At 46.0% G+C, this 16,166-nt stretch overlaps 1 protein-coding gene across 23 annotated transcripts in view; it reads left to right on the top strand.

Annotated features, from left to right (window-relative positions):
• Nucleotides 1-16,166, top strand: part of Tcf7l2 (transcription factor 7 like 2) — a 194,910-nt gene that overhangs the window by 12,058 nt on the left and 166,686 nt on the right. For 11 of the 23 annotated variants that reach the window (XM_059256315.1, XM_059256298.1, XM_059256325.1 and 8 more), the window contains exon 4: nt 627-695. The exons of the other annotated variants lie outside the window; for them this stretch is intronic. In XM_059256315.1, the coding sequence (XP_059112298.1) occupies nt 627-695 (69 nt within the window). The remainder of the gene's footprint in view (nt 1-626; nt 696-16,166) is intronic. 23 annotated transcript variants of the gene reach the window in all.

Here is a 16,166-nt window from a genome sequence, read left to right as displayed (position 1 = left end):
AGATTACTAGAGTGCAGGTTGTAGAGATGTCTTAGGCTCCAAAGGCTTAGTCATGGCCAAAGAATGTATAAGGTGCTGCTGGGTGGCCCCTGAACTCCGGAGAGACATTTGGTTTCCCAGAAATAGATTGTGTCTGCAAGCCAGGGTTCAGTTGTTAGAGATGCAGGGGGTGGGCTTGTACTTGCAGGCTCGTGGCTTCTTCCAGCTCTCTGTCTTTACTCTTGCCTGTGTGTCGCAGACTCTGTTGACTTTTGCAGCACCCTGTTAAGTTTTCTTCAGCCTTCTGCTCAGCACCCACTGGCTTCCTTTGTGTCTTTATGGGCTTCAGTCTCTGCTGTCCGTGTCACTGATTCTCAGTCCTGCCCCTCCTCCTCCCCTTTTGCGATTATTGAATGGGTGCTTAAAAAAAAAAAAACAACCCCAAACCCCCAAAACCAAAAACAAAAGCAACGATTCAGATTAGTGTGGTCATCTTATCCGTAATAAGGAAAGTCCACAGGTCTTGACTGAATGCCAGGGTGGCAGTTCAGTCTAGGGAGGTTTGTCTGCTATTCATGAACTGCTTAAGATGTTTTCTTGTAGTTTGTGACATGAGCAGAACGCTTTGATTTGGTTTCTTCCTACAGCTCCATTTTCAATCCGGCAGCACTCATTACTCTGCGTACAAAACGATTGAACACCAGATTGCAATTCAGGTAGGAGGCGCAAGAGATTCTGAAGCTTGAATTACCAATGTGTAGGTCTCTTGTGTCTTTTTATTCTCTGCCTCCCTCACCCAGATAATGATGATGGTGGTGATGATGGGGATGATGATGAGGAGGATGGTCATGATGATGGTGATGATGATGATGGTGATGTCATTATGATGATGAGATGATGGTGGTGGTGGTGGTGGTGGTTTGAATCATTGAGGGAGGTGGGAAGTGAAGAACAGAAGAAATGTTGCTAAAATGATTTAAAGATACGAAAAGCAAGATCGGTCTATGTTGTTTAAGATTGTCTTGATCAGGCATCGTGGGGGCTCAGAACCCATGTTGGGTATGGTTACTGCCTTTTACTGAAGGAAGGGCCTTGAGTTGGGAGGAAAACAGGTTGGCCAATTGTGAACAGGAAGAATTGAGAGAGGGAGCTGGTGAGGAGGCCATGTGACAGTTGGGAGAATTGTTTCCTGTGGATCAAAATCATGGCCAGTGGTGCTAAGGTAGCACTTTTGACCTGCCCATCGCCAAATGTTGATTTCTCTTGGGCCTCTTGTGTTGGAAGGAAAGGCAGCTTCTGATGAGTGTCCTGTTTCCCGCTCACTAGTGCTTCCATTCTTTTAAATCCAAAGGCTAAACAAACCACAGACTAATGTAGATGTGGGGCTGAACAGAAGCCAGCCGACAGCGGCAGTGGGGTTGGGCAGACTAATGCGCTTTGTCTGGCGGCCTGGCCTTGCTAGGAGGGACGTCTCATGGTGTCCCTCACTGTACACCCACATCCTGAGTGTTCTCTGCAAACCCTTGGCAAGGAGGCTTTTGAGAGCTTTGTTTGGCTGTGATGTGGAAGTCTGGCTTAGAGCCTCTGAAGTTGCTGTTGGCTTGGTGAATGCCACTTTCTTGCTGGCTCTTTGGTAGGAAGCCTTTGCAGGTTGTTGTGTGAGTGTGTTTGTGCTTGTGGACATGCGTGCCTATACACGTGTGTGTGGACATGTGTGCAGATGCACATGTGTGCAAGTATACATGTTTGCACCGTGTATGTACATGGGTGTGAGGGCACACATAAATACATGTATGTACGTGGGTATGAGGGTACACAAAAATACATGTGTGTACATGGGTATGAGGGTACCTGTGTGGCCTATTGGAACCCCTACTTCCCATCCACCATATTGCATCTTCTTAGCTTTGCCATTTCAAACCTGTTTCAGCCTCCTTATTACTTTGAAAAAGCTGTTTGCCCCAGGTGAATGGAATCATCCCTCCAGTGAGAGGCATGAGTCAGCAGGTCTTTGAAAAATGTGGTTGGTTCCTAGTCTTTTTGTATTTATTTCAAGGCTATAGTAGCCGGGCTTAAAAATATTTACGTTACCTCTGTGCTTGGGTAAGGTACTGATTTTTTGTGTGTGCTTCAGGGGAAAAGCATACCTGTTGACTTTCACTCTTCCACACCCAGATATTTTCACAACTGGTGTGTGTGTGGTGAGCATGAAGCTCCAGTTCTTCCTGGCACACTTCCTGTTGGAAGTTGCTTCCTTTTAAGGCCCAGTCTTGCTTTTGCAAAACAGTTTGGACTCAGGGCTTGGTTAGAGAGCAAGTCTAAACCCCGGCTCTGGGTGAATGGGTGGATAAACACAGTGTCCCCAGGCCTAGGGAGGCCTACTCCAGCACAGGAGGGCTGGAATCTTGTTGCCTGGGGTGTGGGAATTGTTGAGGCTGAATAGGACAGTGATTCTTATCTTGGTGTGGAAAGGCTGGCTGGGGCCATGTCACTGGGAGACCAGCCCGAGACCAGCCCAGCTGTTGGCTCTTTACACCCGGGGCTGAAGTGCCCCTTGTTTGAAGACGCAGTTCGTCTTTCTCCAAACCACCTGGCACAGTGCGGGCCATGTGAAGCCCTTTCTCAGGAGGAAGATGGAGTAAATTACAGAGCTTATTGTTTGGAGGACTGAAACCATCCCTGTTCCTCCATGAACAGGTAGTATTGTTCTCCCCTGCTTCTATTTGCTAAGGCCTGATGCCCATGTGGGCAAACAGAGGGACATTTTATTGGAGTCCTAGCAGCATGCTTTCAAAAGTGTCCATTCTCGCTCAGTGTCTGCTCGACCAGCACAAGGCCGAGCCAAATGGCAGCTAGCTGTAGTTTTAGCGTGATCATCAAAGGATAAATGGCCAAAAACAAAACAAAAGAAGCAGAGGGAAAAAAGGCAAAGCTCAGACAGAGTAAGATTGTTCTCTGAATTCTCTGGGCATTTCAGCAGCAGCCTGGGTGGGTGGGTGGTGGAGTGCGTGGGGAGTGGGGGAGAGAAAGCAGCCTTGGGGTGGGGGGGTGGCCTCTCCTGGAGCACAGAAAACCAGATTTGGCCTTTTCTCTCATCCCAAGCTTAAATCCAGCATGATGTTGGGGCAGCCGTTTCTTCCCTGGAAACTTAAAACTGGCTGAACCTTAACAAATGCTGTATTTCAGGAGGAGCTGAGCTTGCTGCTCTTCCCTAAGCTCCATCCTAAAATAACCTGGTACTATGACACCGGGCGGGCGTCACATGAGGTTCATTCCTCCTGCCCTTCCTCCCTCCCTCCCTCCCTCCCTCCCCTTCTGTCATCTCAGCACTCAGCCAGGCTCACCGTGGGTGTGAATGGCCTCTGACTGAGTCTATGGACACATCCCTTTGTCCCCTGGTGTCAGGTGCTGTGCTGGGACCTTCCCCACTTTTGATTCCATCCAGCCCTCCTTGGTTCTGAAAAGACAAGGGCAGCAAGAATGGCTGAGAACACAGTGCAGCTGGACCGAAAGTTAAACAGGCATAATAATATGTACTGTACGGTTATTATTAGCAATGATAATAAATTGTTTTTTAATTCTATTGCGTGCTGTGTGTGTGTGTGTGTGTGTGTGTGTGTGTGTGTGTGTGTGCTGGTGATGGAACACAGGGACTCCTGGATGCTGAGTGTGAGCTTGTTCCCTGAGCACCATCCTCATCCAGACCATTGGCCTTTTAGAAGTGTCACTGAAACACAGCACAGTCCGCAAGTGTTTAGTAAGGAAGAGGATGGACTTACAAATGTGAGAACATCCAAGAGGCCTCACCCTTGTCAGTGTGCAGATGGGGGCTTGTGTGTATTTTCAAATTTGAGGATATATAGCCAGTCTGGTTAACTTGATGTTACTTTGGTTTGAAAGCATCTTGAGACAAGCATGAAGGGAAAAGCATGGCTGTGTTCCAATAAAGCTTTATTTATAAATACGAACACTGGCTGGATTTGGACCCAGGGCTGAAGTTTACTGCGCTCTGATGAAATACTCCTAAGTCTCCCTTGTTCCTCCCTCTTCCTAGTGTTGTGGCTTCCTCTCTCCCCAACCTGCGGAGTAGGATGTAAATGGAATCGTCCAGTATGTATGGTTCTGTGTAGCTGGAGAATTTCTCTCCAGCTTTTGCCACCAAGTCCCGTCAGACCCAGAGCCCACTTATAAAATAAACACACATATTCTTACATTATTTAAACTGTTTGGCCATTAGCTCAGGCCTGTTATTGTCTAGCTCTTACGCTTATATTTAGCCCATTTCTATTAATCTTTACTTTGCCACATGGCTAATGGCTTACTGGTACCTTACATCTTCCTTGTCCTCATGGCGGATCGCAGTGTCTCTCCCTCTCAGCCTTCCACTTCCCAGAATTCTTTTCCTTGTCCCGCCTATACTTCCTGCCTAGCCAATGGCCAATCAGTGATTTATTTACTGACCAATCAGCAACACACTTGACATACAGACCATCCCACAGCACTTCCCCTTTTCTTTTTTTAAAAAGGAAGGTTTTAACTTTAACATAGTAAAATTACATATAACAAAACAATTATCAAGCAAGAATTACAGTTACAATATTAAAGAAGAGATCCTATCTATCTTATATTTGTAAGTTTAAGGTTTTATATCTAACTTATCTTTTATTATAACTAAGGAAAATTGTAAGTATCTAGTCTTTAACCACATCAAAGACCTCAGAAGGATATACTACTACCTGAGAAATGGAGAAGGATATAAGCAACTCTTAGGAGTCTTGTAGGGTAGACAGAGACAGCTGGCAGCCTGGACAGTCATTCAAAGTTCTCTTGTAAGGTTGGGGCATCTGTCTTCAGCCCACAGGCCTAGAGTCTCTTATTCACTTTTCTCTGTGTCCTGTAGAATGTCTGGCAGTTTTCTCTGCAAAGCAGGAACCTGAAGGACCATTTTGTCAAGCAAAGTTCAGTGGTCACCTTTGTATGGGTCCTGCATGTCCAGTTGATCAGGCAGTCCAGGCAAGAACAGTTTCTTGCCCAAATGGCTATTTTTGTCAAGGTGAAGATAAACTCCGTATGGAGTGTCTTCGATGCCCATCCTCCTCTCTGAAGTAAATCGGTGCTGTCAGGAGCAGACATGTCTCACTGTCTAGAAAGTCTAAATTTTTAAAACATTTTAAATGCCATATTCTGTAGGTCTTTGAAGTGTTTGAAGACTACCTATCTATCTGAAATATATCTATGTATACCTAGAAGACTTAACTAACATGGCTACAAATAGTATCATAGATGACTAACTATTAATCTATTTTTTAATTATCCATTACAATTTTAAATGAGTTACATAAACATAATACCTCAAACAAGAATAGAAATATATATACAGTATAACAAAATTAAGTTTAAATTTGTATCAATAAACTAAAATCTATAGCAATGTAAAACATTTTAAACAAGTTGTTACTCTTTAAAAGTAGGTTCATTAATCTACCCTTTTATCCTATCATATCTAAACTATCCCCCTTTTTGTTTTAGAAAGAGATTGTATTTATAATCAACCTGATTTAAATAAAAATATTGGTTTTTTTCTGTCCCACACCAGAGGGCTCTTCTGATTTGGGACACAAGAATCTCTTAACCATTTTTTTTTTTTTTTTGAGCAATATGTCTGGGTTTAGAGGGGGAGTGAGCCAATTCCATCTCTAAAGCCAGCTTGGTATATTTGGGAGTTTGGGCGTAGCTTCTCTTACTACTTCCTGCTGGAGGGGGGCGCTGTATCTTATGGAGACAGAAAGAAAATTTTAGGATCATGGAGTAGTCCGTGAGGCTGTATCGTCTGAGCCAGTTGCCTTGAAACCATTCTGAATGTTGAATCATCTGGGCCATGGTGTCACTGGAGACCTTTCAGGGGGTCTTGGCTGGTCAAACCTGATGTATCTTAATCTGGAACAAATCCATAGTCTCTGGCTTTCTGTGGAAACAAAAGCAGAGACTCTTTTCCAAAGCAACATATCCTTATATCCAAATTTTGAAGTCAAGGTACCTTTAAAATATACATTTTGGCATAACTCAACAGCTTTTACAATCAAATGTTTTTCTGTAGTTACGAATATCAAAGAGAACATAATCCAGATTCTCTGTGTGGTAGTCATCTTTACGTGGCTTATTTTTTATACTACCTTTACTGTCTCTTTAAAGACTTTATTTTTTAAAACTATGTATTTGTTTCTATAACTCTATATATCACTTTTTTTTGTCTCTTTGAAGCCTACGTATCTTTTACATACATTGTAAACTATTACATCTGAATCTGTCTTATTGTGAATCTCTTGCCTTAAACTGCAGCAGCTGTGGCTGCTGGCTCCGCCCACCTCAGCTTCCCAACATGGCTACGTTTACCGCCAGCTCTGGGAGCTATCGTGGGTCTATGCTTTTATCCAAGCAGCGTGTAGCCCAAAAACCTCTTTTTTTTGTTTTGTACTAGCAAAGGCTAAATCCACCACATAGCTTAATGTGTTACTTGCAGAGGCCTCATTCCTACCATACTGCAGGTCGAGAGTGCACACTAGGAACCCGCCAGTAGCTCAAACCGGCAGCTGCCGCTCATTTGAGAGAGACAATTAGGAAGCTGTTTTTAGTTCCGTTTTAGAATCTTTTTTCTAAGTTTTTAGGTGGAAACTCTTGACACCACGTTGGACGCCATTTGTAGCTGGAGAATTTCTCTCCAGCTTCTGCCACCAAGTCCCGTCAGACCCAGAGCCCACTTATAAAATAAACACACATATTCTTACATTATTTAAACTGTTTGGCCATTAGCTCAGGCCTGTTATTGTCTAGCTCTTACGCTTATATTTAGCCCATTTCTATTAATCTTTACTTTGCCACATGGCTAATGGCTTACTGGTACCTTACATCTTCCTTGTCCTCATGGCGGATCGCAGTGTCTCTCCCTCTCAGCCTTCCACTTCCCAGAATTCTTTTCCTTGTCCCGCCTATACTTCCTGCCTAGCCAATGGCCAATCAGTGATTTATTTACTGACCAATCAGCAACACACTTGACATACAGACCATCCCACAGCAGTTCTGTGTCGTTGGAGACTTGGTTGCTTCCAGGTTTACCCTATCCCAAATACAGGACGAGTAGTTTTGGACATTTTTTGAAGGAATGTCAGTGTCTGAGCATATTGTCCTACACTAGCAAATGCGTCTAGCGGTGGCGTTGAGGGGTGTATATATAGCTTTGCATTAATCTTTTATAGGTAGAAGCCTGCCCAGGGAATGTTGAGTGTCATCTTTGAAATGTACGGTAATTAGTTGTGAGGAGAGTAAGTGGTATATTTGAGGAGGGGGTAGTGGTAAAACTGGAGGCTACTTGTAGATGCTGTCCTGGGTTGCCCCTCATGCAGGAGTTTGGCCTCTGGTCCTAGCTCTTAGGACCCAGTTCCTCCACCATCTCTGTTAAGTGGTGATGAGCACTCAAGCTGACTCAGGAGATTGAGCCCTAATTGCAGATGTGCAGAACCAGAGCCGCCTCCTGGGATGGCCTGCAGGTGGTTGTGCACACAGTTAGGCATCTCTGTAGCTTCCCTGGAGGGACCTCTTCCAGCACTCCTACTGGGGCATTACTGCAGCCTCCAAGAGTTTTGTAATCAGGGCGGAGGGAGACCCACCTAAGACCTTTTCCTGGGTTCTCTGAAGGGCTACTTGAAAACCAATTAAGCTTTGTTTTTAGAGTATTTTGGCCAAAGGTTGATGTTTTAACACGAAGTCAGATGTGATTTAGGGGAAAAAGCACTACACCCAACAAAAACAAACTGTGTAGACCTTTCATGGTTGTTTGCCTTTGGAGATGTGAAGTGGTTTCTGCGTGTGCATGCTCACTCGCATACATGTGCATGCTTGTGCCTGTGGTCAAGGACAGCTAGGACAGGACCCAGAAGAAGTGGACCTTTTCATTTGTTTGCACAGCTGAGCTGGGGAGACTTTGCAGTGAGGTTTGCTTTCCCTCTTGTTAAGCTTGCAAGATCTTGTGTGAGCTTTCCAAAGCATTTGGTCCTACCCCTCCTCAACAGGGGTTCCCTGGGGCCCCCAGGACCCTTTCGGAGCTTGGGTGCTTTCTGGAGTCACAGCAAGGATGGAAAGCTTACCCACCCCGATGTGAAAGGGTGTCTGGTCCCTAGACATGTGAAGTGCTGTGGCTGGAGCTCCTCGTTCTGCTCACATGGTGGAGATGGCTAGAGATTAGTCTCAGAAGATTTGTTCAGAGTTTAAGAATGAGGTGGCGGCAATGTGTGTGAGAGTTCCTGGTTTTCCCCTAATTTGGGGTTTGGGTGTTGGTCTCTGTTGTGTTTGTTTGTTTTTGTTTTTGAGATAATATTTCTCTATATAGCCCTCGTCCTGGAACTCACTTTGTAGACCAAGCTGGTGCCGACCTCACAGAGATCCGCCTGCCTCTGCTTCCCAAGTGCTGGGATTAAAGGCGTGCGCCACTGCGTCTGGCCTCTATTGTGTTCTTAATCTGTCCTCTTACCTGCTCTATTTCCTGGTGAAATACATGGATGTGTAGAGTGGGGATAAGTGGAAAGATTCCCCCAAATCAGTCTGTTTAAGCTAAGAAAAAAAAAAACCCTATTATTATTATTTTTTTAATTTTAAGACCGTGTTTCATGTAGCTCAGGCTGGCCTAGTTCACTACTAATCAAGGCTGCCCTTGAGCTCCTGACTTCCTGAGGGCATGCACACCAGGCCTGGCCTCCAGGCTCAGAGCTTGGTATAAGCACTTGCTTAGATGTGAGAGTGCACATCCACTTTCCACCAAGAACGGAGGAGGAGCCCGTGTGCTTGTGCAGAAGTGAGCTGGAAAGGTGCCACTCACTTGAGAGGTTTCCTGAAGCCAGTAGGTGCTAGCTCCCTCATTTAGGGGCCTGATTCACTGGGGATTTAAATGTGAGTGAAACAGACAAAATCCCCTTGCTCTTAGCCACTGCCTGTGCTGTTTCAGATACTGTTACAATTTTCTGTTTTTTACGTTGATTCAGTGTGTGTTTTGGTGTGTGTGTAGCTTTGGGGATGGACCTTGGTTTGCTAGTGACAACTACCTTTACATGCTGAGCCATTTTACCAGACCCGGATACTGGTTTCTAAGCACCATACTTTACTCTAGACCGGTGGTTCTCAACCTTCCTAACACTGCGACTCTTTAATACAGCTCCTCATGCTGTGGTGACCCCAACCATACAATTATTTTTGTTGCTACTTCATAACTGTAATTTTGCTACTGTTATGAACTGTAATGTAAACATCTGTGTTTTCCAGTGGCCTTAGGCGACCCCAAGAAGGGGTCGTCGGGTCGCAACCCACAGGTTGAGAACTACTGCTCTGATAGACTTCCTGCTCAGTCCAAGATTCGTCCTAGAGCTGTCCTCGTCGTGGTCATTGTCACTTGTGGTTTAGGGGACTGAACCCAGGGCCCTGCCCACGCCACGAGTTCCATCTCTAATCAGAACCGAGATTTTTCAACTACTAAAGGTTGGGAAGGGCAGCCTTAGAGTCTTCTGAAATCAATCCATTGATTATTTATTGGAAGCTATGACCTTTTTCTGGTGCCCAGTCGAAACTGAGGGCTGCAGATGTTCCCATGTGTTTTCTCCGATGAGTGAGAGCAGACTGCCCTTCTATTTCAATGAGCTGGGCCAGGGCCTTTGCCTCCTAGGCTTCTGTGGAGAAGGCATTTGGTTCTGAAAGAGTAGCTGGGACAATGGAGTGCTTGGTGTGGGAGTCAGACAACAACAATAGTTAATAATAATAACTTGTTTATTGAGTTCTGGTGCACTGGGCCCAGTGTTAGTGCTTTCTGTGGGTTATTCATTGATTTCTCATCAGTGTACGGAGGGGATCCTGAGCACTAGAGTTCCTGTCACTATTGTCATTACCCCCATTTTGCAAATGAGGACGTAGACACCTGACATGTTATTTTCCCCGTGGTCAATTAGGATCCTAACCCAGGCCAGTGTGATTGGAGGGAGGCTGCTGGCATAGCTTCATGCTAAGCTGTCCGCGTGAAGCCATGCTCAAGGCTAAGGATGTGGCCCAGAGGTGGAGTGCGTGCCTTGGGTTGGGTTCCCGGCACTGAAAAGACTAAACAGAGGGCCTACCTGTTTTTGAGCCATGGCTTCCATCCAGCTTCCTAGACTATACAGATGGCCCATGGACCTGTGCTGCAAGCACGTCCTGGACGCTCATCGTTGGGGGTTCCTGTTCTGTAGGACTAGGTTAGTGTGTCCTGAATCTGAGCCACTATCTCCTGGGAACATCTTGGAGAGCTTAAGAAGACTGGGATCCCGTCCCAGGCTCATGTTCTGTAGGTCTGGTATGGGAGTCTGTGTTGATAGTTTTACTGTGTTATTAAGTAAAGCTAGGGCCCTTCTCTGGGTTGATGGAGAACCATGAGTCCAAAGCAGTGGTTCCCAACTCTGGCTGCACATCACAGGTGCCTGGGAAGTGTTGAGAACAGACCTCAGACACCTGACCTAGACACCTCGATTAGCGTCCTCTGGGTGTCCCTCCTGTCTAGCATCGATGTTTGGTAAAAGCTTTCCAAGTGACTTCAGTGAAGCATAGTTGAGGCACTCTGGCCTTAGCATCCTGGAGTCTACAGCAGCTGTGCACATGTAGTTTCCCAGGACAGATGTGCACCTATAGTCTTTGTGGTGGAGGAGAGTTGTACCAAGGCCTTTTTTTTGGGGGGGGGGCAGGGCCAGGGGGAGGCTGGCTTGTTTCTTTGAACTTGACTCTTCCTGCATAGAAAAAAAGAGGTGTCTGTATCTAGGGTTCTACAGATGTTGGAGTCTATGGAATGGTAGGACTTTGTTTCAGAAGGCTCTGAACAGGGAACCTGTGGTGACCACTGTCTCCTAGGTTAGAACCTGCGGGAAGAGGTGGTATCGTGGGCAGGAAAGTGGAGACCTGGAGCAGAGGCACGTGACAGCCTCCTGTTCCTCACACTGGCAAGTCACGCTGAAATACCATTTGGACTGTGTTGGTCTGAAGCTGGGCTTGGGCATGTGCATATCAGACTAGCCGAAGCTGATGTTATCTCTGGACAGTAGAGCAAGAAGAGTCCGTTTGGATAGGTCAGGAAAGTGAGTGATGCAGAGAAGCAAACAGGCTTCCCTTTGCCCAGGTCCTACACCTTAGTGGGAAGGGGGCAAGACGAGAATCGAGGGGCCTAGTTCAGCTTTATTTTTATGAGTGTCTTGCTTGAATGTTGTATTACATGCACTATGTGTGTGCCTGGTGCCCATGGAGCTCAGAGAGGGCATTGGATCCCCTGCAATTGGAGTATGGATGGTTGTGAGCCACACAGTGGGAGCTGGGAACTGAACGGGGTCCTCTCCAAGAGCAACCATCTCTCCAGCTCCTACACCTTTTTAAGCACAAGTTAGTGTCTTGACTCTAAGTCAGCAGCAGCTGTCCTGAACTAGCCAGACGGACTAACCCGGACTCATTGCGCTCTGTTCTCTGTGGCTTTCAACTTCTGCTCCCTCTGTTTGTGGTGTGGCCTTCGCACCTGTTGGCGTTGTTCACCCAGAGGCCAGCGTGCATGGTTATTGAGAGGATGGGCTAGGGTGCAGGCACAGTTCTAGTCTTTGACCAGAAAGTGAAAACAAGGGTCCTACCAGCTGTCCAGTGTCCCCATATGGGCCACAGCGAGTGTATATGGAAGCCTGGGCTGTGGCAGTCAGCGGCTACGTTTGCTCAGTATAAGAGGAAGTTTATACGTTTTGCTTTCTGTTATTTCTGCTTTTTATAAAGTCCTTGACAATTATGGGAGCTGTTTAGCCGAGCACCAAACTTTCTAAATGGGTTAGAGCCTTATCAGGCCCGACACTTCATTTGTTTCTAGAGTTTGGTTGGGACAGCTGGTATCAAGTCCTAATCAAGCAGATCAATGGCTGCTGCTTCTTTTTTTCTCTTTTTGCTGGCTTGCCATTGCTGGCAGAAGTCTTATTCTGGAGGGTCCCACCCTGACCACTGCTTGCAGTGAATTTAGTGCTTAATCACATTGGAAAAGAAAGTTTCAAAGTAGCTACATGTACTGTGTATCTTATTTTAGAAAGAAACATCAGAATCAAAGGTGTGTGGACTCTTTCAAGCATCCTCATAGAACCTTAGTTTTGAGGCATGTGTTTGGAAAAGCGTTGGTTATGCCAGTTTCCATGCAGGCTGAGGGCTGGGCTGCAAACTGTCCGGTCTTTGCAATGGTAGTTAGCCATGGAAGGTTAGGGATGGGCTGAGTGACAGATGGCATGGGGCAGCATAGCTCAGGGTCTCTCAGCCTTAGGACCGATGATATTGTGACCCAGCTAGTTCTTTGATGCAGGGAACTGTCCATCCCATATTGCTACTTCTGGCCTCAACAGAGCTCTCAAAGTACTCCCAGGAATGATCCGGTGCTTCCTGGGGGTCAAAGTCACCTCTGGCTGGGATCCACTGGCTTACTGTTCGAGTTTAAAGTTGTGTGTCTGTCCACTGATACTGTGGTAGCCTCCCACCCCAATGCCTTTGCATTTACTTTAAGGGAAACAGAAGAATCAGCAGGGACAGTGAGGGTGGGGTGTCATAGATAGCCTGGGCTTGAGTCTCAGGCATGCCAAGCTTCCCACTTCTGATTTGTGAAGTGAGGAAAATGGTGGCACCTGAGGTGGTTTCCTGAAGGCTGTTGAGAGACTGGACGGGACAGGGTTTGGCATGGGCTGGGTGCTGCAATGGCGCACAGGAGGGTGCTTGCTGAATGCAAGCTGCTGTCTTTGCCACTGGCACCTACGAGGCACTTGTTTGCAGGCCTGGGGTGTGATGGCTTATCCTGACATGCAGTGTATATTTTTTATTTGCTGTCAAGAGCCTCACACATGATGAATTTGATAGCCTTGGCCATCTTCACTGGGTAACGTAGATTTATGACTCCTGTTAGTTGCTGTTTGCATTTGTCTCATGTCACTTAAAGATTCTGCCTTGACTCTATGACATTTGGTAAGCATGCAGGCTCTTCCTAAGGGTTGGGATCGTGCTTTACTCATATTCATGTCCCAGTAGCTGGGCATGTAGTAAGAGGGCAAGAGCTTGAGTGCTTGCCTAGCATGCATGAACATGGGTTCAACCCCAGCATGGTATAAACTGCATGTATCAATGGCCTGTAATCCCAGCACTCAGAGGTGGAGGTCATCCTCGGATACCAAGTGAATTCAAGGTCAACATGAGCTACATAAGATCCTGCCACAGACAGACAAACAAACCAATTAATCAACCATTGAACCAAACCACATTCAGCTGAGCAGAAAGGAAATAACATATGAGTGAGATTGGGGTAGGTCAGTGTGTATTGGAAATGGCAATGGAGTGCTTTTCCAGATTTTTGAATAATAGCCCCTTTATAACATAGAAAGTCAATAATCATTTGTTTATCATCTACTGAATAATTTGAGTGGGGCATTCAACCCCTCTGTCAACTTGATGTTCTTTCCTGGGTTTTTCGGTGTGACGTCAGCTGTTAGTGCTGATGTGTGCTGCCCTAACGGCCGTGGGTGCCATGGCTTAGTGATTAGCCAGGTCTAAGCTGGTTTGCATGTCTTTGACTGCTTTCCGGTTCTCAGAATGTGGAGGTTCGTTGGCTGTTAAAAACTCTCTTTGCCTTTTTTCTTTTGGTTATCTCTTTTTAGATGATAGGTAGTGATGTCTGTGGAATCACGCCATACCTTTAGCTTTGACAGCTGCCAGTCATCCTCGGAAGAGGGCTTTGCTACATGTGGGTGCCTAAGCCACTTAAACAAAGCCAATCCTTGCTGCTCTCAGCCTGGTGTCTCCCTAAATTTTTGAGGTTGAGATGAAGCTCCAGAATAAATGGCCCTGGTTGAAAGCTGGACAATTTCCAGGACTTGAAAATGGATGTCTGTGGTGTTTGTCCATTGTAGTGGGACTGGGAGATTCTTCCCACTGGGGCTTTGGCAGAGACTGCCCTGTGTCAATAGTTTCTCAGTTGATCCAGTAAGCATTGCTGATGATTGAAATTGAAGAATCGCCAGGACAATTCATCTTGAGGAGCAGAGAGCATCGGGTGTGAGCCAGGCTGTGGGGAACAGACATTGACATACGGGCGGTCATCAGACTAATTGTTGTTTGAATTACCTGTTATGATCCAATGACAAATCTGCCCCGCTCCTGTCACTGGAGCAGAAAATGTAGCTTGAATTGGCGTGATGTTAGCGAGTGTAAACTGTACTTCAACAAGATGGATAAACCCAATTATGGGGCAGACCTGTAGAGAGAAAATCCATTTAAATCTCGTAATGTTAAGCAGAGCTGTGTTTAATTCATTTGGACCAATTTGGGGATGATATATGAGGGTTGGTGAACATTCGTCAAAGGGGTGACTGTGGGGGAAAAGTGATGTGCTGGGCTGTGGCCACTCTTGTGAGGCAGCTGCGTGTCGGCCTGCACTAATGGCGGAGAAACAGAATGACAAAAAGATGTACTCAGTGCCGCAGGGGACGGTGCTGCGTAAATGAACCAATAAGGAAAATACACGAAGCAGAAAGGGGATCTGCCTTTCCTGAATGCCACTGACAGTCAAAATCAGAAAGGACTGGAGGGCTCTGACGTGTTTCCAGCCCGACACCCTTGTGGGCTTCTCTGAGCCTTGTGATGAGGGACCTAGGAAAGTTCATTCTAGAAAGCAGAGGAGAGAGGAGAGAGGAGAGAGGGGAAGAGAGAGAGAGAGAGAGAGAGAGAGAGAGAGAGAGAGAGAGAGAGAGAGAGAGAGAAATAGAGAAATAGATATTCATCGGTCATGTTAGGAAGGCACATGCTTATTAAATATATATCCTGGAGTATTTAATTCTCTATTGGGAAGTTAAAGGGGCATTGTGTTCTGAGATACACGTGTGATTCATATCTGAAGATGTTTAAAAAATCTTGCTTCTTTTAAAGAAGTCTATTAAAACAGCTGTTGGGTGATGTTATACATGATAGGTACTTTACTGATGCTGTAAATGAAAGCATTGAGTTGAGGGAGGTGCTCTCTCAGCTGGACACCTGAGCTCCTCATGAGAACATAGAAATAAGGACCTTGTGGGACAGTGGTGGCACACACCTTTAATCTCAGCACTCGGGAGGCAGACGCAGGCAGATCTCTGTGAGTTTGAGTCCAGCCTGGTCTACAAAGTGAGTTCCAGGACAGCCAGGGCTGTTACATAGAGAAACCTTGTCTTGGGTGGGGGTATGGAGGGGGGGGGAGAAAAAGAAAAAGAGAAGAGGACCTTTGTGCCCATTTTGTGTTCTGGCCATCCCTGGCTTCTCATTCTTCATTCTTGGTCATTTGTTTAATTGTATAACAATGGATGGATTTGATTTACTTTGTATTGTCTTAAAATTTCATTTTAAAGTTTTTTTTAATAATTGTAATAACATTTTCCTTATTATGTGTTTGTATGTGCACCTGTGTGCTGACACACCCATGACAACCCGTACATGTGGGTCAGATGACAGCTTGTTGGAGTCAATTCTCTCCTTCCTGTGTGTGGGTTATAGGCTCGGGCTGAAGGAGTCCTGGTGGCAGGTACCGTTACTCGCCCACTCATCTCACCAGCCCGTTATTCAGTTACTGTATAAGCATGTACTGTGTATTGAGCTCATCCCCCTGGTTCTTGCTTTTTATCGGTCTGCCGTGCTGGTTTTCCAGTGGTGTTCTTGGGAGCCTGTAGCCTGTTTATATTTTGGGAATGAATGATGAAGCCCCTCTAAGCAGTGGCCCTTACTTCTCCTTTTTCTTTTAGTGGGGGTTTTCTTTTTTCCTTTTGGATTGGATTCGACTTGCAAGCTGCCAGAGAGGAGGACTGAAGGTATCCGGGTGGAGGGGTGGTGAGGAGCGCTCAGCTGAGACTGTCTCCCCAGAAACCCAGTGCTGTGAAAGGAGGCTTTCCCTGTCACCGGGGACAGCCTAGCTCATGGGGCATGATGTGCACTTGGCTTGTTCGGCACAAATCTTTTGTCCAGAGTTGTATCTGCTGGAGACTTCCTTTCTAGCTTCCTCCATGTTTCAACTTATTAGCAACAGTTTAAAAACAGAAGAATTAAAACCTTGTAGTAACATCTTAACACTGAATTCCAAGAATGTGAGTATACCAGCCTAGTTACCA

Source organism: Peromyscus eremicus, chromosome 1 (genome assembly GCF_949786415.1).
Source record: "Peromyscus eremicus chromosome 1, PerEre_H2_v1, whole genome shotgun sequence".
NCBI classification, from domain to species: domain Eukaryota; kingdom Metazoa; phylum Chordata; class Mammalia; order Rodentia; family Cricetidae; genus Peromyscus; species Peromyscus eremicus.
The sequence above is the reverse complement of the archived record's forward strand: the minus strand, read 5'-3'. Positions and strand labels throughout refer to the sequence as shown.